Source organism: Haemorhous mexicanus, chromosome 2 (assembly GCF_027477595.1).
Source record: "Haemorhous mexicanus isolate bHaeMex1 chromosome 2, bHaeMex1.pri, whole genome shotgun sequence".
Lineage (NCBI taxonomy): Eukaryota > Metazoa > Chordata > Aves > Passeriformes > Fringillidae > Haemorhous > Haemorhous mexicanus.
Window position 1 is genome coordinate 56,897,592 of NC_082342.1, and position 25,676 is coordinate 56,923,267.

At 42.8% G+C, this 25,676-nt stretch overlaps 1 protein-coding gene across 2 annotated transcripts in view; it reads right to left on the reverse strand.

Moving 5' to 3' along the window:
• Nucleotides 1-25,676, reverse strand: part of LHFPL6 (LHFPL tetraspan subfamily member 6) — a 135,895-nt gene that overhangs the window by 10,832 nt on the left and 99,387 nt on the right. For both annotated transcript variants that reach the window (XM_059838933.1, XM_059838932.1), the window contains exon 3: nt 2,632-2,730. In XM_059838933.1, coding sequence (XP_059694916.1) covers nt 2,632-2,730 — 99 coding nt within the window. The remainder of the gene's footprint in view (nt 1-2,631; nt 2,731-25,676) is intronic.

The window sequence follows — 25,676 nt, forward strand, 5'->3', positions numbered from 1 at the left end:
CAGGCTCAGGAACAGAAAGCATATCATTGCAGCTTAATCAAATTAAATATTCAAATGAAAGCAATAATTACTTAAATTTGTCTTGAGACATAATAAGATTAAGTCTTTGAAACATCATTTTTGGCCTGTAGGCTATAATGAGTATGCCAGTCCTTAATGATTCAGAAGAGACCTAGAGGGTTGGGGTTATCACCAACCAAGAGGTATTTATGGAAGACTAGCAGCATGGTTATTAAATGGCCCTCGGACAGTACCTCTTCTTTACAGATGGTTTTGATAACACACCATCAAACAGACACTGACCTTAAGCAAAAAAAATCATAGCCAAGCATTTGAGTTCACTGCCAATGTACATGGAAAGAAGATGTTTAGTGGCAGGGCTGCCTAGCAGAAATCACTGCTGCAAATTTGAGCTTACATTATGATCTGTTAATTAATGTGTTGACATACGATTGCAGCAGATCAGTGAGACCAGCACTGCTGTCAAGTCTAGGCATGTGTCACACAGAAGCTGTGTGCTCCAGCACCAGAAAACACAGAGAGACTTCACAGTTAATGCAAGACTTCTCTTGGTCCTGCATACCCGGAAGGAAAGCTGCCAGATGACATTTTTTACACTGGTTTCTTCACTGACTTTTAAGACAGAGTGACTCAATTTATGCAAATATCTGACTCATGAGTCAAAACTGAGACAGTGAAGGTAGTCTTAGAGACTGCTCTGACCGTGGACATGACAGTGTTTAAGGGTAACTGTTTGTATTTGGGTAACAGCCCAAGTGCTTTGAAGAGCTCACACTGTCACAACACCCACCTTTTGTGACTCTGCAGAGAAATAACCTGGAAGGTAATATTCTGCCCCTGGGAACAAACATGGGACACAAGCTGGAGCCCCAGAAGCAGAGCTGCTCAGATGCTTGGCACGGAAGAGCAGGAACCAGGGAGCACCAGTGAGGTGCTAGGTGGCCTTTCAAAGGATGCACTGTTCAATGGGCTGGCCAGGAACTACTTCAGGCTTCCACAGAAGATTGGACTTGGGCAGGGATGAACCTGAATCTTCCCTGCAACAGTTACTACAGAGTTTTGCTTGGTCTTTCTACTACATCCTTTGACATATCTTTCCATGGAGCTGGGAATCTAAGTTCTGGAACATTTTTTCTCTGCTAGTTAACTACATATTTCTGTTCTTATTGTTCTCTCTCCTCTGTGTTTAAAACTTTCTATTATTAGGTGAATAAAAAATTTGCAGGAACTTTTTATACTTTGCTGAAGAGCAAATTTAATATTAACAGCACAGAAGGATATTAGAGTTCAGAATAACAAGGTAAAGCTTCTAGAGTACATTAAACATCCTCTGAGCAACACCATAGGTGGTTGCTGATAAGACATCAGTGGCACTGTAGTGATGGGTGCTAATACTGGTTATGAAAATTTCTGGTCTCCTGCCAGATAAAATGTACTCAAAACATCACAGGAATTCTGTAGGGGGAGTGGCCTGGAGCATCTCTACCAAAGCAATAATTTTTAATCTTTCAACCTCAATTCTATTGCACATCTTGACAAGAAATACCTCTGAGGTGGAAACAAATCTCCTTACTCCTGAAATCTGACAGGAACATGAGTGTAAAATAAAGAGATGATGCAGCATGTTTGTCTTTAACCCATTAGACCATTTTTATCTACTATTCCTCGCACTGGAATTACTGTCAGGCCCTGCACAAGTCCTGCACACACCTATGGAAAGAATTTCTATTGCTTAAATAAGGTTTAGCTTTCAAGAGCTGGAAATGGGGAGCTCTGTATGCTTAGGAGCAGAAACTCTCAAGTCTGTGGGCAGTCAAGGTGCTCAGTCCCTCCTACTTTTCAGGAGGATGGCAGATCCCTCTCTTTGTCAAGTGGCACAGGATCAGGGAATTCTTATAGAGAAGGGTATCAGCGATTGCATTGATCCTTCCAGCTAAACAAGGGACTCAGATGTGCATTCACACATCAGATCCTGATCATCCACATTGCTTAATCCTTGGGTCACTGCTGTTCCCTTGTTTTCTAGAGCCCCTGCAGAGAAAGCACAGGTGTGAGCCCCATGTGGCTGCATCCCTGGCTCTCATTCCAGGCGCAGTGCAGTCAGCAGCAGTAAGACAAGTAGCTTGTTTGGGAGAAGGCAAACATAGGGTGCAAGTGTTATTTGCCAGCTTCCCAAGTATGTGAGTCACCTACAAATACACTCTAGGCTTGGGTTAGAAGGCCATAAACATCCCAGAATTCAAAGACAGCCAATTGCACTCATGGAGAGAATTGAGCTGTGACAGGATGCCTCGGTCTACCCTGTCAAAACCTCCAGGAGTGTTAGCTCCCATATTGCAAGACCATTAAATCTGATTTATTTCTTAAAATATGCACATATACATACATAAATACATATATTTTCTTTTAAAATGTTCTTCTGGAAAATATTTCCGGAGATCCATCTGAAATCCCCTACCTCAGCACCATTCCAGAATTATTCAATATGATTAGCCTACCACACACTGGTACATTGCTTCCCCAAGCTTGTGCTTTTAAAGTCCTAGTTTGCTTTTATGGCCAACATATAGAAGACTCTAATGTGGCTGAGATGCTCTGGTGATGACTCACCCAATTCAAACTGGTTGGAAAGGTTACCACAGGTTTGTCTGACTTCTTCACTGTCCCAGCCAAGAGGATAGAGGGCACAACCAGAGCCGATCAACAAACCTGTGGAGAGAAAAGGAAATAAAAGTTTATACAAGCAATTGCCATTAGCTTAAACACAGGCTGCCACTTGGGAATCAAAGTGTCAAACTGCAATTTGGGAATCCCAGAGAAAAAGAAGTCTCTTCTTCTCCTAAAAACAGATGAAAACCATTTGGACTGCTGCCTTCTGCTGCAGTGTTTTAGAGGTGGTCTGTGGGATGGAGCCAGTCTGAGTAGTTCAGCATCAGAAGCCATGCTCAGCTTCTGAAGCTTTTATCTGAGAGCTTTTAGACTCCTCTTCTACTCTCCAGAATGGCTTAATATGCAGTTTGGAACACAACATGAGGTTAAATAGAAGTGCGTTATTGCCAGAATTTACGACCTGATTGCTTCTGATTAATTAAAACAACAATCAGGGTCCACCTAGGTTCCATCAGGAAAACTGTCGGTTGTGCTAATCTGTTGTCATTTTGCTTTGTTTTTCACTCTTTCAAAAGCAAGGGAGTAATGGTTTCATACCAGTTGATCAATGCATACCACAGGAACACACTCCACCAAGTTTTCCTGATTCATTCAGTGGAAACAACTGAGGTCTTGAGTCATTTACATGTTATGATACTTGGTTTAACATTCACAAGACACTTTGCTTTCTCCACCCTGGTGCTGCCCCAAACAGATGTGTTTTGGCAAATCCTGTCCCTTCACAAGATGTCGCAGGGAATCAGCAATGCGCCCGTGCACCATGACTGTTTTGCAGAAGTGGCATTTTTATCATATTGCATTCTCAGCTGTCACTGCAGCAGCTGCCAAAAGGCCGATGTAGCTGGCAAAGCATTTTACACAGACAGCCTAGAGAGACCATTTCAATGTATGTTACGACAGACATTTAAATGTTGCCTACTTTGCCTCAGATCTTACTGATGACATTGGAAACAAATCACTGTGTAGATAATGGTCCAGGAGCACCTGACACTTCACAGGCTATAAAGCCAAACAAACCCTCCCAAGGTTTGCAGGGGTGCCCTTTACCTGCGAGGCAGAACACAAGGTTTCAAGCCCTACAGCTGTCACTTGCTGCCTTTGGGCATACCTCTCGACCTCACATAATCTTGCTCCTCCTCTCCTGACAATAAGGAGCAGTGCTCCCTGGCAAAGCACTTCTGCTGCTGTGCTCCCAGGGCAGGAAAGCCCTGGGTGTTGAGGCAGAGTCACTGTGGACATCACACCAGTCTAACAAGAGTCCTGAGAGGGATGATGGCTCAGGGCCTGGAACTTGCCATTCCTTTCTACTGTTTCCCTTCCCAAGATTCCTAAGTTTCTCATATTGCTGATGTTCCTGTAAGATACGGAAATCATTTTATTATGTTTTTGATTTGCTCAAAGACACACCTGAACAAGGCCCTGAAGCCCAGAAGTGGTATCTCATCCTTCTTTAAAAGGTGTTTAAAGCTCTTAGCATTTTGGCTGTTACCAAAGTAGCTCAGCAGCTTCTCTGCTTCTCCTCTAAGCATGTCTGCCCTGTTTAAGCCCAATATTAGCTTCCTGGATCTTCCTCCACTAAGTTCAATTTTCTTCTTGCTGCTCAAGCCTACTTCTTCCTTCCCTTGTTGAGTAGTTATTGCCTGCTCCTGTCTCCATATCTACATCACATAATGAAAAAGAAATCCCTGAGGCAGCCCTCTCTCAGATGGAGCATTCACCCAACAGCTGTGACAGGAGAAAAGCAATTAAGGACATTTGAATGCTAGATATTTTCAGAACTTTGCCTGATCTGGGTATGGTTGCTTCTAATGTCCTCACTAATATCTTTCACAGTATCATTTCATTTTTTTTCCCCTAGGGCTGTGGAGCTAAGGGCAGCTGGTAGAATCCATGTAAATGAGAGTCACTTCTAATTAAATTCTCGGAAAGGATGTTTCTCAGACAAGAGAATTTAGGCCAAAACTGAGTCTACTTTTGTTAAAGACAGCTTAAGACTCTCAAAAAAGCCCCTGCTGATTCTCTCTTGAACTGTTAAACAAGAAGGTGTTGTGAAGCACAGATAGCATGGTGGTGTGCTAGGAAGGGGCAGGACCCCATAGGGCAAGGAAGGAACATCACCACTGATTATGAGAATGGCTGGGGAAGGGAGGAAGAGCACCTAGATGCCAGAGTCAGCTTCACAGACCAGTGGACTGTGGCAGCCCCAGCCAGTGCTGCCATGACTCTGACCTCTTCCCACACTGCTCATGTTTCCCAGTGCCAGCCCAGGCAGCCACAGCTCAGGAGCTGCTCTGCCCAAAGTGAAGTGCCCTGGCTGGGCTTTTTGCACCCAGTTGGTGCCCTTGAACAGGCTGTCTGGGAGACCTTGCAAACACCCAAAGGGCTCTGTTGCGAGGGCAGGGAGATGAACACAGGAGGTAGTAGGGCTCGCATCCGCCTGCCTTGGACCAGATTAAACTGGGGCCAGCCCTTCCTCACAAAGAGGTCCTGGGAAAGCCTCCTGCCCAGTTCTTCCAGGAGAGCACAACAGCAGCACTGCAGGCAAGTGAAAGGACTATTAGCATAACAATGCTGCTCCTCCAAACCCAGAACAAGCTCTCACTCAGCCCTTGCCAATTACTCTCCTCAGGTGGCAAGAGTGTCTAGTGCCCATTGCATTCACAGACTGTTTGTTTTCAGCTCTCTTTAGGTTTTGTTGCAGCAACAGGTTGTTGTTTGGGTTTTTTCCCACGAGTATTGCTCACGGGACTTTCCACTGCCACTCTCCAAACACAGCTCATCCTTTTCCAAACATGAGTACCTGTTTGCTCTTTCTGTCTCTGATTCTACAGTGGATCACAAACCTTGGCAATTTATCTCCTTCCCTATCCAGCCCCCTCTTTTCCCATTTCTGTACACTCATGTCTGTAAGTTCAAAGCCCAGTTTCAGTGAAAATAAATTCTGGGGTTCAGTCAAAAATTCCTTAGCAATGCGATATACTGTAATGCTTAATTGCTCCAAAGGAGCTCACTCATTGATGCTGGCCCTTAAAGCCATTCCAACACTGTCTAACAACCAGCCCACAGCACCCACCAGTGAGCCTCACCACTAGCTGGGCCTCCTATTAAGAGATAAACCAAATAAGGGAAAACTATGTCAGAAAGCTTTCTTATCCCAGTGACAGCTGGCTCTCCAGCTGGGTAGGGGCTTTATCAGCACTGAGTTTCACCAGTCACCGAGCAGTGCAGCTTCTTTTCCTCACAGACTGTGCTGACTGTGATGACGAGATCAAATGGGAACCTGCTGCCTATTGCTGGTGCTGCCACATGACCCCAAAGCACGAGTGGTGCTTTGTAAGCAGGCTTATGTGCAAAGGACAAGGTATAAAGCCACGGGCAAGCTCACACACTTCTTTGAGTGAACACAACACCTTTCAGAGACCAGCGGAGTGTCAGGAGTTCCCATCTGGCAAAAAGGCTTCTATAAATATTTGTTTTGTCACAGGTTCTGGCCACAAGACTTAAAGCTGCTGCCCTGCAATGTCCTTTGATATCACTGGTTTTCAGCCAGTTTTGACTGACCTTCAGACAGTTCCATTTTGTGGTGCATATGCACCTGCTGTGGATTTGTGTCTTGACGAAACACTTCACTTGTGTTCTCCAGTACTTCTTGCAGGCAAGGTTCAGGCCAGGCTCAGGGATTTGCCATCAGCATAAGATTTCCACAAAGATTTAGAGCCTGCTAGTCAGCAAGAAAAAGTTTCACAAGCTTTGCTTTATGCCCTGATGTATATTTATATCTATGAGCATGTGCGTGTCATGTCCCATTGCTTTCAGCAGGATTCTACATGACTTCAACAGGGCTGATACTGCCTTGGTCTGCATGGGTACTGAAGCTGAGAGCTGGCATTTGGGGTCCCTTATTGTATGCACTGAAAGTGTGCAGCGTGCCTGTAGTGTGCATAAGACTTGGGCAAAAGCCCTTCAGTCCCTTCCTTCCTTTCTAATCAACCCATCCCTGTTTGTAAGCAATTGTGTGGATCAGATCCTGCAAAAGCAAACAGGCTGCATACCATTACCACTAATAATTCATACATGCTCACAGCCAATTTATTTAATCACACAGAATGTAGATCCTGCTGAACAGCTGCAACATTCAGTGAAAGATCCAAGTTGAATCCAAGGGCTGCAAACCCAGTGGATATCATTAAGCTAATTTTGCAACTTCAGTAAAGAGCAGTTACTAGTTTACCTCAAAAGTCACATTCTGGCCTGCTCTACAGTTATTGCCTTTAGCCAGCTATGCTACCCAGGATACCACACCCATCTTTACAGCTGCTTAAAATGCTTAGGATGCCTATAACATTTTTTAAAAAGGAAGAAAACCAAAACCAACAATCTGCTGTAATTACCACCCTCTGTCATCTTCCATTATCCACTACAGTCATGAAAAGAAATTGAAAGGGGAAGGAAATGCACAAATCCCTAAATGGCACCTTCACAAAAGGGGCTGCAGCCTCGAGGTGGGAGGGACCCAGTCAGTGGGATGGGGCGAGTCAGCAAGTGGAGGTGCTGGTGGCACTTGGCAGCTGTTTTAGATGATGTAGCATGTACCAGTGGAGGTGTTGGCACTGTCACAGACCAGCTTTTCTGGAGAGGTTCCATATTTGGGAATGAAACAGGCTCTGTGAAACACTGCTACTGTGAATGCTGCATCTGGCTCAGTGTGCTAGCAAGGCATGGGGAGAGACATGCAGGGCTGACTGAGCACAACCAGCCTTGGCAATCCAAAGCTGGAATTAAGACCTTGGCTTCAGTATCTAAGAGGGTCGCAGACAGCCCCTAGACTCTTTGCGTGGTCCATGCAGAATGATGGATCCCTTCAAAAAGTGATCTAAAACCAGGCTAAGTAAGGAGCTGCCCAGACCTATAGATTGTAAAACTGCAAACCAGGGGGTCAGACAGTGGATGCCTTAATATTAAACCATCCAGAGTAATCCTTGTCCCTTCCAGACTGCCTTCCCTGTCACTCTTGCTGTGAGTATAATGCATGATCGTATTTTAGTAACACTTAGCACTTGAAAGATGATCTTGTCTGTCTGGAGTGGTGTTTGTGATTGAAAATAATTACATATAACAGGTTCTGCATATGGTGGATGTGGCAGGGAAGGGACAGTAATTACATTAGTGGCTTGGCACAGATCTAGGTCTCATCTTTGAAGTGATAAAGAAATGATTTGTGGCATGCAGCAAACAGCTTACTCCTAGAGGTAAAATATTAAGCACTGTTAATATCTCCAAGAATATCCTGGATATGAGCGAGTCTTGAACAATAAATACAGGATAAATAAAGAAGGATTAACAAACCAAGAGACATTAACCAGATTTTGCTGTGGGCAAAATGACTGCACTCATAAACACCAAGACCTATCAGCAAAAGCAGTGCACAACAGAGGAAACTTGCAAATCCCTGTGGTGGACTGTCCTCAGATTGCTGCTGTGGCTTCAATGGGAGCCTCCACTCAAGGACCTGATGTGCCTGAAACAATCACATCATAAACTAATTGCAACTGTCCTGACCATTCATAGCTGAAAGTCCTGTTTTACAGCTCTTCCTCTCATTTGTTGAGGGCACAGTGTTCCCTGATTGATAAGTGGCTCATTCTTGGTTGTTGTGTCAGTCCAATTGATGACTGCATCCCCCAAAAGTCTGTTAAATAAAGACAAACCTTCGATAGTCTCCTTCCTTCTCCCTTGCCTAGGGTGAATCTAAGCACATGATTCAGCCAAGTCTGATGATGAAAGCCATCAGTTTGATGAATAAAGAGAGGTGGTGATGGCGTTGAATGAGGCACTTAGCTTTGGACTCAGCCTCAGAGGCTTGCTGCTACAAAATGCACTTTAAAATGGTAACTGAACCCTTGGTGGCTTTCCTTGATTATGGGCTTGTTAAAAGCTTTTTACATGCATTCATTTTTTGTATATCCTCAGCTCCAGACAGTTACACCCTGTGAATGCAGTGAAAGGGACTGCTGGGCACCATAAAAGCCTCCTTGCCCAACAGTTAGAGGGGTCTGCACTGCTGTAACAGGGACCCTGGGAAGTCTCTGAGGAAGGAAGGAGCCCTTCAGTGGGCCTTGTCAGTGTAAAAATCCAATTTGTATTTTCACTTGGAAAAATAAAAGGAATGGGCCAGACTTGATGTATGTACTGTAAAGAAAAATAAAACCAGAACTGAAGGTTTCTTTTTGTACAGTCACTTTTTAGTGAGAAATATCTACTTCAAATTGTCTTCCTCATTTCTCTCCCCTGTTATCTACTTTTTCCCCTTTTATTTTCAGATCTGACCAAAAAGAAAACTTGTCTTTTTTTTGTGTTTGCTTTGAAAGGAATTTCTAATGTATACTGTTCATCTGACAGATATTCAGGCCATATGGAGAAGCTGACAGACAATAATTTGGAAGTCATCACTTTCAAGACCATTTTAATGATGATTCTTCCTTTCACATTTTTTCTCTATTAGCCAGACTGAATGTTCAAGGATGATAGAAAGTTTTCACATTCCCATCTGTCACTTGAAGGTACAGTAATCTTGACAAGCAAAACAAAACCAATTTTTAGATGCAGCACAGACTTCGACTCTCTGTTTCTTGTGATTTTAAAACTCACCTCACTGTAATGATTTTAAAGCATTTATCTCCTATAAAAGTGACTCCAGAGTGTGAAAGTAAAATGGAGCTGGCACCTGAAGTTGTCTGTTGCTTTCAGACACACCTTGAGCTTACAGAAGAATTGGTTAAAAACTGGGATGTGAAATACTCCAGTAGACACTACTTCAGAAGTCCCAGGAGCTGACACCAAGCAGCAATGGAGTGATAGGAGAGGGTCAGAACAGATTAATACAAACTCCTGGGCAGAACAGCAGGATCCAACAGAAGAAACAGGGGAGCAAGGCTGTGCCAGCTGCAGGCAGCCTGGCTCCCATGCCCACGGGAGTCAGCCTCAATTCAGTCAGTGAGGGACAGTGTCTTTATCCTGGCAGCTCCCAGCACTTCACCCAGAACACCCCTTCTTTAGGGTGACACTTCTACCTTTTCTCAGCACCATCACTTTGTTCTTTGGTCTCTCTGTTGTTCTTCTGTTAGAGAAATGTTATCACACCAATCCCTTCCATTGCTGCTAGTATCTGTCCCTCAGGAAACCCAGACATGGAGCTGAAATGGGCTTTTATTAGGATTAAACACAAGATCAACACTTTGGGCAAAAGTTCTTTCTTTAGTTAGTAGTCACTAAACATGGGACATTTGACTGGTTCTTTATTGAGCCTGAGCTTAATGTGCCTCATTTGAGACAGGGTACAATCCCGTGAATTCACAAATGTGAATGAATTCAGTAAGGGACTCCCTCGTCCCAGTGTTCAGGCAGTGGGGGCACAGAGAAATGATTCTATGCTGCACCAAATTTCCTCCCGTTCCTCCTTCAAGGGTCATGACATGGGAGACAGCAAGTTAGTTCAGGGTTTCACTCAGGTCAAGGTGTTTCTACCACAGTTTTCCTGTAGCAGGATGTTAGAGGGTCTCTTACATGCAAAGCAAAATTAAGCATAAGAACACAAACCAGAAGGAATAAAATGCTACAACCTTCAGCTTGCACATCTTGCCTCCAGTGACACTGCTTAATCTTGAAAGTGATAGAAATAGGGTTTTTCACCAAGGGCAATACCCTACCACCCTTTCTCTTCTGGTTCTGGACTCCAGGTTTTAATTCACACCATTTGACTTTACTTAGCCCCCCTTTTTCTGACTGTCAAGCCCCATACCTTTCCTGAGACTTTTTATGTTACTTTGGGTTACTCCACACTGTCATGAGCATGCATTGCCTGGCACCTGCTTGGCTCCCAACCTTGGCAAACAGGCACAGTGAGGAAATGCTACCGGCCTACTAGAGCTCTTGGAAAGTGGGGCCAGTGGCAGAGGAAGCCTAAAAATGGTATTACAAATGTGTGTCAGCATCCAGCCAGCAAAGTGCTGTGTCATGGGAGAGTTACAGCCATCACTTTCATTGTGCTAGAACATGGGGCAATGGAGGGTACAGATGGGAGTTTTCTGACAGATGAAACATCACTTCACATTGGTTTTTGTTTGATCAAACGTGGTGTGCTCAGTACTACACAGGTGCTTCAGGCTCAGAGAGGGAAATTTTCCCACCCAGAGATGTTTTCTTTCTAGGTGCCTCAGGTGGCACAGGGCGTATCAAACCTGTGCAGATGCCTCTGCAGTGGCAATTGAGTTGAGATCTTTGTCAGTACAATTGGGGGAGTCTAGAAGACATTTTTTCTCATCTTAAAGAATGCATAAACATAGGTCTGTGACTAGGACACATCTAAGCTCACATAATTCTTAAGACAGCAAAGACATTCACATGGGACTGGCAGACAAGACAGAGAGGCAGCAGGGAAAGCCAATGCATCTGGATTAGCAGCTGGAGGTGGAGTAGCCAAAGCCATCTCAAATGGCACTAGGCACTTGTAGGTCAATGACTTGATTTTTGCTCCACTGGCAGTACAAACCCAGAGTGGGATTTAGTCACCCAAATATGTCACCTTCTTCCAGTTTAATTGCTGTTTAGTATCTTTCTCCTTTAGCTGCCTCTCCAGAGCAATGCAAGGTTCCCCTAAGTCCTCTGTCATACCTGCCAGCCCAAACAAAGATTTTGCAGACCCGAGTGTATTTCTAACAGTGCAAGGCATCTAGATTTAGCCTAATGAGTTCCACCCTGGATATCTATTGATCTTAATGTGAGCTTAGAAACCTACCTCGAGGGAAAATAGCTGTGTTGTAAACACCTTTATAAAGTGTATGAACCTGGCCCAAAGTTACTTGCACTTTTCTTTATCCCTTATCTTCTTTCCTTCTTCCCTCATTCTGCCCAAAAGATGCAAATATCTCAATTCCTGTCATCAATTCTCTTCCTTTATGGGAAATTACCGAAATTTTAAGGGAGAAGGAAAAGATTGAAGGAAAAACTGTGTTTCTCCTGAGTTTAAACCTGTATGCTTGACTTTAAAAGAAAACAATTCGTACTGAAAAAAGTTGCTGCTTCAAAATGGCCTTGGTCTGCCTCAGTTGCTACCAATCAGAGCTAGCTTTGGCAAGTCTCTGTGTCATTTCTCCCAGAGTCTGTTGCACAATAAAATGATTGACACCAATTGTTCTGAAAAGGATGTGACATGGTCCAGTTAGAGGCAGAGTGAGTCTGCAGAGTGGAACTGAAACGCTTGAAGAGCTCCAGAAAACACTCTGGAGTTTAACTGTCAGCTCATTTCTGTTTGGCAAGCCATGATCAATGCTTGTACATTATAAGGTTTATGGCAAAAAAAAAAACAAAGCAAAAAAAAGCCGGAGCGTTATCACATGCCATCAGACTTTTTTATGTGACAACCCATCTGTGTGCTCACTCCGTAGTTTTGTGACTCAGAATCAAATGCTTGACAGTTCAAAGAGTCTAGATCAGCATATGGCATATGGCATAATGTATTTAAATAGAAATCATTCCATTAGAAACACAAGGGTGCCTACTGTAATTAATAAAAGGAAGTTTAATAACTAACTTCCCAAAATGCATAACTCTCCATGTAGTCATAGTAGATAAGGCATATTTCATAGTAGATAAGGCATATTCCTTTTCATTAATATGAATTTCAATAGCAAACTGGCCAAAACTAGACAGAACTTTTTAGAAGCTCCATGCTTGAAGGATTTCCCAATACATGAACTGATCTCATGACAGATTGTAAGGAGGGAATGAAGGAAATACATCCTGCATCAGTGAAGGTGCCTAAGCAGAAAAATGGATAAATGGACAGGTATTCCCATATCTAAATGGACAGGTATCCCCATATCTTTTCAACATAATCCATTTAGACTAAGGACTAAGTCTGCAGCACCCTGACTCTTGAGCACTACTCCAGTGATTCCGCTGCTTTTGGAAATATTCAGTCACAGATTAAACCAAATGATTGCTTTTCCATGTCTATTAGTTCACTAATTTATTAAAAAGCAATTGTTTGTAGATCATGAATAAAGCAACAAAAAATGTCCAGCCAATTCCTTCACTTTGGTGGCATATCCCCAAAGTCACAGGGAAATTGGAGTGGATGCAAAGCCTGCCTCCACTGGGGGAGTACTGTATACCAGGCTTTTGCCTTTTAAAAGGTTTTCTGGGTTGGTTTTATTTCACTTGAGCTGTCCATGGATTAATAGAAGATCAATCACTGCACATCTCAGTAAAACTTCAACTATACTGAAGTCATATTTGCAGACCCTCTGGCAAACCACAGAATACTTTCCAAGGAAGTTCATACATGCTACTAGGAAATCAATACCTGCAATAAAAACTGAATGGCTCTGCATTTCTACTGGATAGTCTCTAACACCCCTCAAATCAAATGAGTTTGGAAATCACTTCTCTAGATAGGAAATAGAGTAAGATAAATAATGCTGTAAAAGTCAGTGGCAATCATCAAGCACAGCTGAGAATCACTTTTCATTTTATGCTTTTCTCACCGCTGCTTCACAGGTTTAAGTCTTCTACTCTGCAAAAATGTTCACACCAGCAGTGTAGTTGATACACAGGCTTGCAGCCATCAACTGCATTGCTATCTGTACAGTGTATCCACTGCTGATGGATAATGCTCAGCAAAGTGCTGTAAAATACATGGGAGTTGGTGGAGAAGAGGTCAGTTTCATTTACTGTTTGCTGCTGTAGCTGCAGCATTTTTTAGCAGCTTTTTAAATACCCTTTACATTCTCAAGGCTACTTGCAGAGCAAGAGGCTAAGCACATGAATTAATCTATGCATGAACAAAGGTGCATTCAGTTTTTGCCTTTGTGCTGAATTACAGTGGGAAATCGAAAGAAATGGAGTTAAATCTAAGCAATAATAGACTCCATGTGAAATCGATTGTACATATGCCTTCCTCAATTAAACTAAAACCAACTCTTACCCCATTTTCAGCTACTTTGTTTTCAGTAAGAGGGACGGTAAGATTCAACACAGCTCCAATTAGAACTGTGTGACACTCAAAATACTGTTTCATACTGTTAGACTGGCTGTTTTGTTCTGCATGATTTTCACATGCTGGAAAGCTTGCATCATGAGACATATCCAAGAAAAAAAGATATTTTTATTTTTAAAAACAAATAAAAATACAGCTTTTTTTGTGCTTCCTATCCAAAGGCATTCAAACTCAATAACTGACCCAATTTGCAGAGGGAAGAAGTACTCTATCGAGTCAATTTTCCTCAAAGAGATCCCATTTTTCAGTTTGCCACAAAATGTGATAAATATGATTTTGGATAGGAGCTGCAGTTTGTTACAAATATATTGCACATCTGCAGCTCAGAAAAAATTGGCACTGTCACTTATCCTCTTCAGAGAGAATCCATATGGACAACCTCGCCAACATCTCAAACAAAACTGACTCTTCTGTTAATGAAAACCAGTGTTTGAGAGGGAAGAACTGAGAAGTGTGTGCTTCTCCCTTCTCATGAGCCCACCTTTGAAATAATTTTGAAATTAGTTCAGTAAAGTTTAGTTAATAAACTAGGGCTGGAAGGGACATGAAGGAGTTATTTAAATCATCTTTCAGCCTCAAAGTCAGGATAAGCTCTACTTGTACCTTCCAAAAGATCTGTTTGTTTAATCTGTTCTTAAGAGGCCCCTCACAATGGAGATCCCACCATCTTTTAAAGAGATTCTGTTCTTGCGGCTCTGTGTCTGCTACAGAAAAGTTTCTCATTGTCTAACCAGTATCTTCCTGTGGCAATTTCAGTTCACCCCTGAGCATGGACTCTGCTAAACCCCTACTGGGGCTCTGAGAAACCATTTCATTTTCTTCCCTCTTCGCAACACCTTTCTCTATAACAAATTAAGTACGCCAAATTTATTCCTTTTCTTTCCCGCTAGAACTGGCCATTCCATACAGCCTCTTTTTCCTTCCCAGAGGATTTCTGTGGCTGCTGGCTTCACAGTCTGTTGGAATTTTCCCTTTAAAAAAAACAAAAAAGCCATGCCAGAATACTATGACAGCAGTTGAAAAATGAATCAAACTTGTTGCTTTCAATGGAGAGAACCCAAAAGGAGAGTTAAATGAAATTAAGACCTTGAAGGGGTTGAAAATACCAACTAGCAAAACCCTAAAATGAACTGTGGGACTTTTGGAGCTCATCTTTGTCCCTTCTTCCTAAAAACTTTTTAGAAATAATGCTTTATGAGCAGTGGAAGAGTCTTCTAGAAACTCTTCACTATTAAGGCTGTCCTTGGTAAAAACCAATCAATGCTTTGATACCATTGCCAGCACTCAATAGTTCTGCTCCAATTTACAAGATCATTGGCTTAATGGATTAATACTTAGTGAATGAAGCATGCAATTCCTAGGTACAAGACATGAATTTTTATTTAGACCTAGGAGTAGGGAATGCTAAGGAGCAATATCAGCATTGGCTGGACCTCCTACAAGGATTGAGAGAGAATTTAGGAAAAAAATTGACGCAAAACATGAACAGGCTATGCGGTAAATGTTAGATGGATGCAGGAGCCACTAACAATGGTACTTAGATAATTTATAAAGTCTTCAAGGAAGAAAAGCCCCTTATTTTCAACTCTCCTCATACCCTGCCTATTGTCTCCATTCTTCTATCAGAAACAGCTCACTCCTGTGACCCGTCCAGCTCCTCATTGGCCACTTGTGCTGCTGGTTCCTGCTTGAGTCCCCACAATTTATATCTCAGATATCAAATGAGCATCCTATGATTTCTGTTATGCAAATAAAACCACCTGCAAGCAATCCCAAGCCAAAGCTGTTTGGCAGAGTTATATATTCAGCAAACAGTCCCTGACTGAAGCTAGAGAGCAGCTTTTCGTGTGCAGGCTGAGCTCAGCTTCTTAGAGAGGCTGCAATTCCTCTGCTGCTGCAGGTCCCAGCAGCTGCCCCCTGCTTTCCACACAATGCTGTCCATACAGAACACTGGTATGCTAAAGCATTTCAAAACATGAGCTCCCTTTATGGCTTGGACAGGGACTGGAACAACCATGGTCTCATAATGGTTATAGGATATATTTTTAGACTTGTGAAAGTATTACATTTAACATACAAAAGCATGAGTAATTTTCACTGCTGGAAATTGTTGAAAACCAAGTATATTTTATCATGAGAGAAACCCTGTCGTCCTTTGACTTTCTATTCAAAACTAGAATAATAACCAGCAACTGCTTTAAGGGAAGGGATATTCCCTCCCTCCTGGATCTGACAAGACTTTTCCTTGTCTGACTTATGTACTCCAGAGGTACCTCTATTGTAACAAAAATTGTATCCAAAAGCATTAGAAGAGCCCTATAAATAAGTCAGAAACATGGAGATCCCTTTACTCCTGGCTTTTCTAAAATGTAAATATTCATTTTCAAATGATACCATCACAGCTTCCAGGACCAGTGGTTCATCTTTTTTTTTTTTTCCCTGTTTCTTTTACTGCCACAGAATCCTTGTTTTGACTTATCAGAACAATAATTAGATTCCAGGAAGGAGGAGGGGGCGGGGCAAGCATTCTTGTCCCCCTGAGAGGAAGAGATAAAAGTTTCATTTCTGAAAGCTGATGTGCCAATGGCGGATAATGGGAATTGGGATTCCTGCTTAACTGCATGGGAGACTTCAGTGAAGTTTATTAATAAAACAATTTAGATAAACTCCATTTATGCATTATTTGTACTAGTATCTTGGCAACTGCTTATTTAGCATCTTGAACACATCAGGAATTTTAAAGAGAAATACTGAAATTTTCCCTCAGACTGTAAAATCTTTGACAGCAGTGGGTCTGGGAAGTAACAAAGAGTTTTCTTTTTCTGCTTCTCCTTATTTTTCTTCCTCCAACCAAAAACAATTTTCTAATATCCTTGGCATAACTACTATAATGAAGCATAATTTATTTGATCCTTACACAGCCCCCTTAGGATTACTTCTTGCAGATAGCCAATTATAAACTCTTACATACTTTATAGTCCTCATTACATCTGACAGAGGCACACTAATAAATAATGCAAAACCCCTTTTGTACCCAGTCTACCTTGAGAGAATACCGGGGTCTGCTGTGGAGGGGAAAAGTGCATTGTAATGCATTCCTATTTCCAACTGGACTGAAAAACTTTCTAGCTTCAACTTGCTTCCTTGGGACTTTTTTTCCCAGACTGGACTCCTGTGGCTTGATTCATTACTAGATAAAAATCAAGTTCGAATAGAAGTGGACCATGACATATGGAGTGTCACTGCCGTGTCACTTCCTCGTGACATCCTGTCAGCTGCAGACAAGAAAGGAGGTCTGAAAGCAGAACAGCCAGGTTGAATACAAATGAATGAATATTCGGTTGTAGGCTTTTCACAGTAACCAAGCAGAAGGGGTCAAGGCTCAAGGAGCACATTTCACCCTGCCTGTTCTGCCTTTCTGGTAAAACTTCCAGACACTGCCAGTACTCAGGTCAAGGCTCTGGAGGAGAGCAAAACAGCTCTGACCATCTCTCTCCTGTTAGGATTTAAAGAGCAGCATGAGCAACTCAGCAGAGACATGGGGTTGAATATACATAGATAAGGTCCTGGTGCACTGTTTTAATTTTGCCTTTAACTGACATGGTACTACTTTTTAAAGAAAAAAGCTGCAACTATAATGACTGAGAAACGTTACCAAGATCACTACAGAAACCTGGGGGGTCCCAAAGGTTACAGCCAGCTTCTGTCCCTACCAGGGACTTCTGTGCAACCACTGTGTTACTCATATTGCCTCTTGAAGCCTTCTTTTCCCTACATAAAGAAGACAGAATAATAGTTCCAAAAGGCACAGGGATTTCTTGCCTCTGTGTGTTGCTTTGAGACCTTGAGAGGAGGTGTTAAAAAGATTTTAAAATCGCAACAGCAAGCAAATAAACAAACCCAACTTTTCCAAGGGCACAGCTCACCACAGCCCTTGATCCTGGAGGAGTGGGCACAGCTACTTTCACAGACTGTGATATGGGCTGCAGAACCTGAAGGTTCAGCTCCTGGCACCAACACTAAGCAATATTCACTACATGACACATCTCCTCAGCTAGTGTCTTGATGGCCACAGCAAATGACACAGTCTGAGATTCTAGCAGACTTCTAGGTCTGCAGCATCCTCGATATCCCCATGTGATTCAACACAAATGTGGAATGAGTGCATAGAATAAAAGTCTGTGTAGTTCAAATTCCTCAGCTAGAGTTAAGTTAGAGCCCTGCTCCTGAGCCCTGCTAGATTAGGCAATTAAATCAGCAGCCCTTCATAGCTGGCTGTGGGGATGGACATGAACAAGAGAAACAGAGACATTTGCCTTTGCATGCAGCTACAAGGAAATTATCTGCCATTTTAACTACAGGGTTTGACTAATGCACACTGAAGCACTCACCTTCAATTAGCCATTTAACCCAGCAGATCCAGCTGTGATCTGAAGAGGCTGAGATACCGCTAAGTGGTTCTCTCACAGGAGCCATAGGGAATGGCCAGAGGATGTGATAAGCAGGTATAATTCAACTAGCTGACAAATCCTGTGTTTCCAGGAATGAGCAAAATCCACAGTATCTTTTCCATTTTGTGCACCCCTCCACTAATGATAATCTCAGCACCTACATACCTCATTTGGGAACAACATGCCCCTGGGAAACCGTGCAAAAGTGTCACTTGAAGATTTAATACTCTAACTCATTATTTATGTTTTGTTTCCTTTTAAAAAATGAAATAAGCATAAATAATATATGAGAAACTTTTTGCAGCTTGCAGGAAGAAACAGCAACTAAACTTTAAAGTGTAAATACCTGCTACTTTTGATTAAGATGATTGTGGAAAAGGCCTTTACGTAAAACCCGATTATTACGAGGCTGGGGTATCCACAGTCTGGGTATTCCCACCTGAAAATCCTGTTGGCAGTGTCAGGGTAACTTCAACAGGATCAACAACAGGAACCAGAAAAAGGCCATCTTTCCACCTGGCTGTCACTGAGGGATGGTTTGAAAGGCTTCTTCCTTCCTGTCTGCACCCTTCTGCTCACAACACTCCCACTTGACTTCTTCCTCACCTGTCCAACAGGATACTGCCACAAGCATTTACGTGGCTGCTTTGTAGAAAATGAGCATTTTTTGCTTCCTGAAGACAAGGAACAACATAGAGTCAGAAATGGGAGTTTGGAAGTGATACTTAACCCAACTTAAGATGACAAAAACCAAAGATTGTGCCACTGTACTCTGCAGTAGATGACTGTGTTTCAGGTCTCTGAGTCTAACATGCAGCAGATTTGCAGAAACTGGAGATGGAAATGTACAATTTGCATCCAGTCCCCTGTTCCCAAAGGGTGGTTCATTCCCTGAGGTAGGCTGCTGTGCTTTGCTCCCTGAAGCACATTGCTTTAATATGTGCTGAACACCACAGTGTGTCCAGTCCAATTTCAAAGGTCTCCAAGCAATAAAGGTTTATGGCTTTCCTGGGGCAACTGTTCCACAGCCAAATGGCTTGCTCTGGTGTGATTTCAGGGGTGCAGTTAAATGGAGGCTTGTATCCTCTGCCTCTCCAGGAAAATACATCTTCACTTTAGAGCTCTCCCAGAATAATTTTTTTGTGCATGTGTACACATTAAAGCAAGGCTGCTTTTCAATACTACATGACAATCTTGTGTCCTGTCACATTGACCTTTTGTTTCCACCGAGGAGAAAAAGACTCAGCTTGCCTCTCATTCCCCACCACACAAACACCACACTGTGAGAACAGGCAGCACAACAAACACCAATGGCATCCCCAGGCACAGCAGCCTCCTCTGGAGCATGGCAGCTCACCACTGCCTTCGGGAAACATTCAGTGCCACTTGCTGTGGCCACGAGGAGAGCTGAGCAGTCAGGATTCTCTCTCCCTGGGTTGAACTCCAGGTGCTCCAGCTCACCACGTGCAGTGTACCACCAATAGGCACAGGTGGCAACACAAGGGGAACCCAACAGGACTGCTCCTCCTCCCCAGCAGCCTGCTCCTACACTGGTTAATGGCCACAAATCACAACTTTGGGATAAATTTCATATCACAGAGGATCTTATGTCCTGCCATTTCTGAAAAGAATAGTTAGACACACACATTCCTAGCTACATCTTCTTACTCCCTTTCTCCTCTTTCCCTCATGCAATTTCAAGCTAACATCAACCAGTTCAGGGAGCCACACCAGCCAGAAAATAATCACAACTTTTTACAGGGTTATTATTCTGCTGGTGTTAACTCTCCAAGTTGGCATACTGATGGATAATGTTAAGTGCCATGCCAAGGGCAAAGGGTCACTCCCTCCTGAGTACCAGTAAATCATCTTAAGCAAATTATCAAACCTGTTTGGAACCCGCCATGCAACCAGACAAACAGGTTGGGAGCCTAATATGGACACATCAAGGGAACAAAGGGTGTCTAAACAGAGCTCTGGCACCTGACCAGGTCCTGGAGAGGTGGGCAGAGCTGAGGGGACCTGCAATGCTGCCCACGGCTGAGAGTGGCTGTGGAGAAACAGAGTAAATGGGGCTGAGAAAAAGCCTTGAAGACAACTAGCGCAGAAATGAGACAAAAGAGGGAACTGAGTGCTGCAAATGTGACATTCAGGAATATTTAGAGACCTACAAAATAGGAGCAGGATGAAAGCTGAAAGCTGAAGGAGCACAAACTTTCAAGAAGATGGGAATAGCTTCTATATTCAAGGCAGTTAAAAGGCCAAGGAGGAAAAGATTGTGACAGGAGCCATAAACTTAGATTACTTGCATCAATAAGGAAGAATAAACTGTTGTGTTATAAGAAGGGGCCCTGCAGTCAAAAGGCAATTGGTGTTGGAAAGGGGTTTCTTAAGAGATAATCCTGTCTCAGTTCCCTGATGTATTGCCCTGCTCCCGTACTTCTCACGTTTGTTCCTTACAATGATCTGCCTAACTGCCTAATAAGCACCATCCCCGTCTGTCAGCGCAAAAGGAGCTCATGGCTGCAATAAAAAGATTGGATGCAATTCAGCAATCCCAAACGCCAGAGCTCTAATTTATTCATTCATTTAGTTTTCAGTGGTGCAATGACACCGGCCACAATAGTATTACATGAGGCTGGTTTAAGTAACCAGGAGAGCTCAGAGAGTGGAAAATTCAATTCCCATTGCCATGGTGAGCGATGTATGCCACTGAAGAAAGCTTAACTCCCAGGGTAAGAAGGGTGTTCTCCTTGCAATATTCCTTTTGAACATAGCCACTGTACTCACAAAGAGCATTATCAAAACTCAGAACTCATTTACTCTGACGGGGGGGGAGGGGCGTGACAATTCCTCTAAATCTCATTTTTGTGGAAACTCCCTCCAGCAAGCAGTAGTACTGAAAATATGCTTCTGAAAATAATCAAATAGATCTACTACATCAGGCACTACCAAAGTCCTCTGCAAATGCGGGCAAGGGAAATGTTTTCCAATTTCTTACAAACTGTCCGAAGAGACACCTTCTGAGGACCCTCTATCATTACCTGTCACTCAAGTGACACTAATTCAGCTGGTTTGGGGTATTTTCCATAGGTAGAGGGGTGTAAGAACATAAACAACTTCCTTTATTGACCCTCCACATCATAAAAAGGATTTGGGCTGACAGTTTACAACAGAAAGTCCTTGCAGTAGGTAGAGCTCCTTTTTGCTCCACAGAGCCATGGCAAAAGGTGCCTTTGACACCCCCATTGTAGTGATGCACCCCTCTTGCTCTGATGCAGTACTTTGAAGCAGGGGTGCACAAAACTCCACCAGTGACACACTGCATGCCTAGAGCCTGTGGTGCAGTGAATCAGGGGCAGCTGCTTTGTACCCAGCTTTACATAACTCCTGACAGGCCTATGAGCACAAGTCAAGGGAAATGTTATTCATACAATTGTAAAAAATAACAGTGGTTTGCAAATGTTTACATGTTCAATTATATATAAGCCTTCCCCAGTGAGTACATCTGTCTCTTTTTTGCTTTTCTCTGTCAGTCAAAATGCCTCTCAAATGCAGAAGCTGAATGCTGCAAATAAATATCAATGGAATTCTCCTTCCAGCAGGGCCCATGAAAAGTGGGGATAGAGAAATATGTGTTTGTATTCTTCTCTGAAGTGTTCTCTGGGCTGGAATTGCCTCAGTTGGAAGCTTGCTAGTTTTAAGAAGCCATTTGGCTTTGGTGAATGCTATGCATGATTTTTTTCCTCCAGCATTTGAAAGCAGGGGCAGCCCTTTATCTGTTATCACTGCCTAGGTTACAGATCCCTCAGCCACACCTCTTTCCTCTGACAGATGATGATTTTACAGGTAGACCCAGAATACTGATGATTTTTGATGGGAGGAGAGAAAGATGGCATGGGATATTACTAAAAGACCACTTTAAATCAGAAGGTAGGAGCGAGCTGCCTGTAGGAACAATCTTCCTCATAGCAATGGGAGACAAACAAGAGAAGGTCAGGGCAAGTCAAAATGTTTTGCATTTGTGACAGATAAAGTGCCTTCCATGAGGTTACTGCAGCTCAGGTTTCATGGGGCAAATAAAGCCCTTATATTTAACAGCCAATGTTATTTCTGCATTTCATAGATATTTCCATGTCTAAGGACATTGGAGAGGAGCTGACTATTTGCAGAACCTGTGGAAGACAAGAGGGATTTCTATGTCCCCTTGTACTCAGTTTTTGCTCGTCTTTCCCAGCTGCTACAGCGGACATGGGAAATTAGATGGCTATGACATTCCAGGGTGGAGGTGTCCAGAGGCAGGCTGACTCAGTCCTGGAATGGGGAGGTGGTATCAGCCACAGGTGCTGCTGCTCATCAGCAAGAAATGAAATGCTTAAGACGTTCCCTTAGCAGAGTCATGAAAACTCTCTTTTCCCCTCAGTAAAAGAAAATCATCACAAGGTCGCTTGCCTTAACCTTTCTTTTTTATTTTAATAAATCTATTTTGCCTTAGTTTCTGTGCAGGAAGATCTTAGGTGACCCATTACAGGTCAGCCAGTATGATTGATTTAATACAGATGGAAGAAGCTAGAGACAAAGAGTAGCAAAAGTATGACATCATTATAAAGTAAAACTTATTTCAGCTCCTGGGGAAAATTTTGCATTCATCAGGGAGCAAATGAAATCCTTATGTCAGGAGAGAAAGATTCAAAAAGTTTATTTGTTGGTCTCCTTCCTCACCTTACCAGAAAAAGAAGACTTAATCCTTCTCCTTGGCATCAACTTTATAGTCAAGGAGATTACCACAATCCACTTATGGATGTGGAGCACAGCAGCACCTTTCCTAAAAGGCAGCAGTCTGCAGGCTGTGTCAGGATGTGATATGCTGGGTGGGCAGCCCTGCTCCCTGCCTGGTGAAACCAAGGGTAGCATTTGACACTCAGAGAAAAATTAGGTCAAATCACTGCATTAAAGCCAGGCCAGAGAAAACAGTGCAGGAATGAGGAACAATGGCTGTGTGACCAATTACAGCGAATGCTGAGATGTGTGCAGGGGCTGCGTTAGATTTTCTGCTAAACTCCTGGGAGAAATGCATTATTTATTGGCATTACTTTGCCAATTATTTTAATGCAATATTTATTACTGCATTAAACAATAAGCCTTAGATCTTCGTAATGGAAGAGGAAGACGCTTGCTTGGTCTCAAAGCAGAACACCAATGCACAGCCAGGTCCCACTTGTCCTCCCCCAGAAGTTTATTAATGAATGAACTGCTCCCTTACAACCCACTCTCTTTTTCTTCCCTGCCCTCCCCCTTTTCTGTCTTGAACTTCCAGCAGAGAATTGAGTCTTTGTTATCACTGAGGCTGTTGGTGAACTTTAACCCCCTGCAGCAGCCTCATGCTGCCCCATGGACCATGTTCCAGACCAGAGATGGGTGAAAACATTCCCTGTCTGCCCTGCCAGCAGGATCAGGACCCAGGGCTGTCCTGTGCCTGTGTCTGGATATGTTTCAGGGTCCTTCAGCACAGAAATGGGCTGCATATTTGCAGTTATTGGGATGGTATCAGAAGATTTAAAGCATTACAGGGGGAAGAATGGGTTTAATGGACGTTCATTTCTAGGCTCTCTCTCCATCATATGCAGCCCACACTAAGTAATGCACTGGCAACAATGACGTGGGAAGAAGCAGAAGAAGCCTTGGTAACACTAAAGTGTTTCATTAATGGATTTTGGTTTTCTTCTCTTTGAACTTCAGGACATTAAAAATTGTATTGTATCATAATTTCCTTTTCTAAACACGAAAAATACTGTGAAGGGTTCCTGCTATGCAACTTAATTACACTACTCACGCAACTCTGAAGCCTAATTTACAGGCACATTTTTGGATACAAGACAGAAGGATCAAAATGCAGTTATTAGAGCTATAAGGGGAAATACTGTGGGGCCATTATTTACCCTGCAGTGGCTTTGAGGGTTTGGTGGGAATAAGCTGGGCTCCAAGGACGTTTTAATGTGCTTTGGATCATGCCTGCATTAAGAAAGAGATCACATTGGTTCTTATCAATGGTTGTGGAAACCAGATGCCAGGGTCTGGTTATTGAGGTTTTATTTCCAGGAAGTATGTAAATCCTCTATTTTATAAACACATCTCCTTTTTATAATATGAATGACAGATGGAGTAAGAGGAAATTGCATAATAAAATGAGTAAAAGCTGATATCAGTTTGAATTTGTTCAGACACTGATGATTATCTCATGCTTTGAATAACAAACATCTGCATGCCTCTCATGCATTAAAGCAGGAGCCTCTGAGCTACCATGTCACAGCTGCAAGTTTTTCTAAGTTTTTCAAATAAAATAACTGGTTTAACCACCAAAACCACCATGTTGTGGTATCTCAAAAAAATTAAACAGCCTTGACTTTTCAGGGCTCACTGGCTCGTTTGCATTAACATCAAAGTTCCACAAAAGGAAAACCCCCTGTGGGATTTATAGCATGTAAACAGTCAAATTAATCCAGAGCTTGGTGAGAGATTGACACAAAAGAGTAGAAAGGTGCAAAGCACAGTTTAATTAGACCATTATATTCCACAATGACCAGCACATGGATTATGGAAATCCAGCTTTATTAAAGTCCTGGATGTGCTTATTTTGGTAGAGAGATGATATTCCCATTGAATATTAAGTTCAGAGAGTAATAATAACAGTAATAATAATAATTATTACTATTATTATTACATGGACTGGATCCAGTATGACCACCTTATACAGGGAAGCACCCATGTTTTACCTTTTCAGCATTTAAAAGCACAGAGTAAAATAATGTAGCTAAAGTAAGATGTAGTGTTTTGAGACAGGGGAGAGGGAAAAACACACCTGAATTTCGCCAGAGCGATCCAGTCCTAAATCAGATTTGCTTGGACTGGGCCCAGGCCCAAGTCATCTTTAGTTATCACAGCTGGGGTTGTGATCAGTGGCTGAGGGACAATGAGCTTCATCTTATTTTTTCCATTTCCTGGGGGTTACAGGCTGCTGGGACTGGTCACTCAGGCCAGCTCACAAGCTAGGCGGGCTTGCTGGGCAATTTTAAGAAGAAAGCTGTTCTTCAGAAAAACCTTAACCAAATATGAAAATTCACAGAAAAACAGGTACAGTTTGAGGAGGAGTGATAGGGACAAGAGCTAAAAAGGAAATAGGAATTTTCCAAATTCCTTGGAAACAGGAATGTTTGTAAGCTAGGAAATGTAGGCTTTGTGAGCTGAGTAGCAACCCTGACAGAAGCACTTGGCCAATACTCTCAGGCACATGGTATGACTCTTTGGAATGGTGCTGTGCAAGGCCATGAGTTGGACTCAATGATCCTTATGGGTCCCTTCCAGCTCAGCTTATTCCATGATTCTGTGATTCTGTGAGATAACTGGTGTGGGCTAGCAAAGACAAGACGTGATGGAGAGGAGAGTTTGTGAGGGAACTTCCAGTGGGTACATGGGAACAA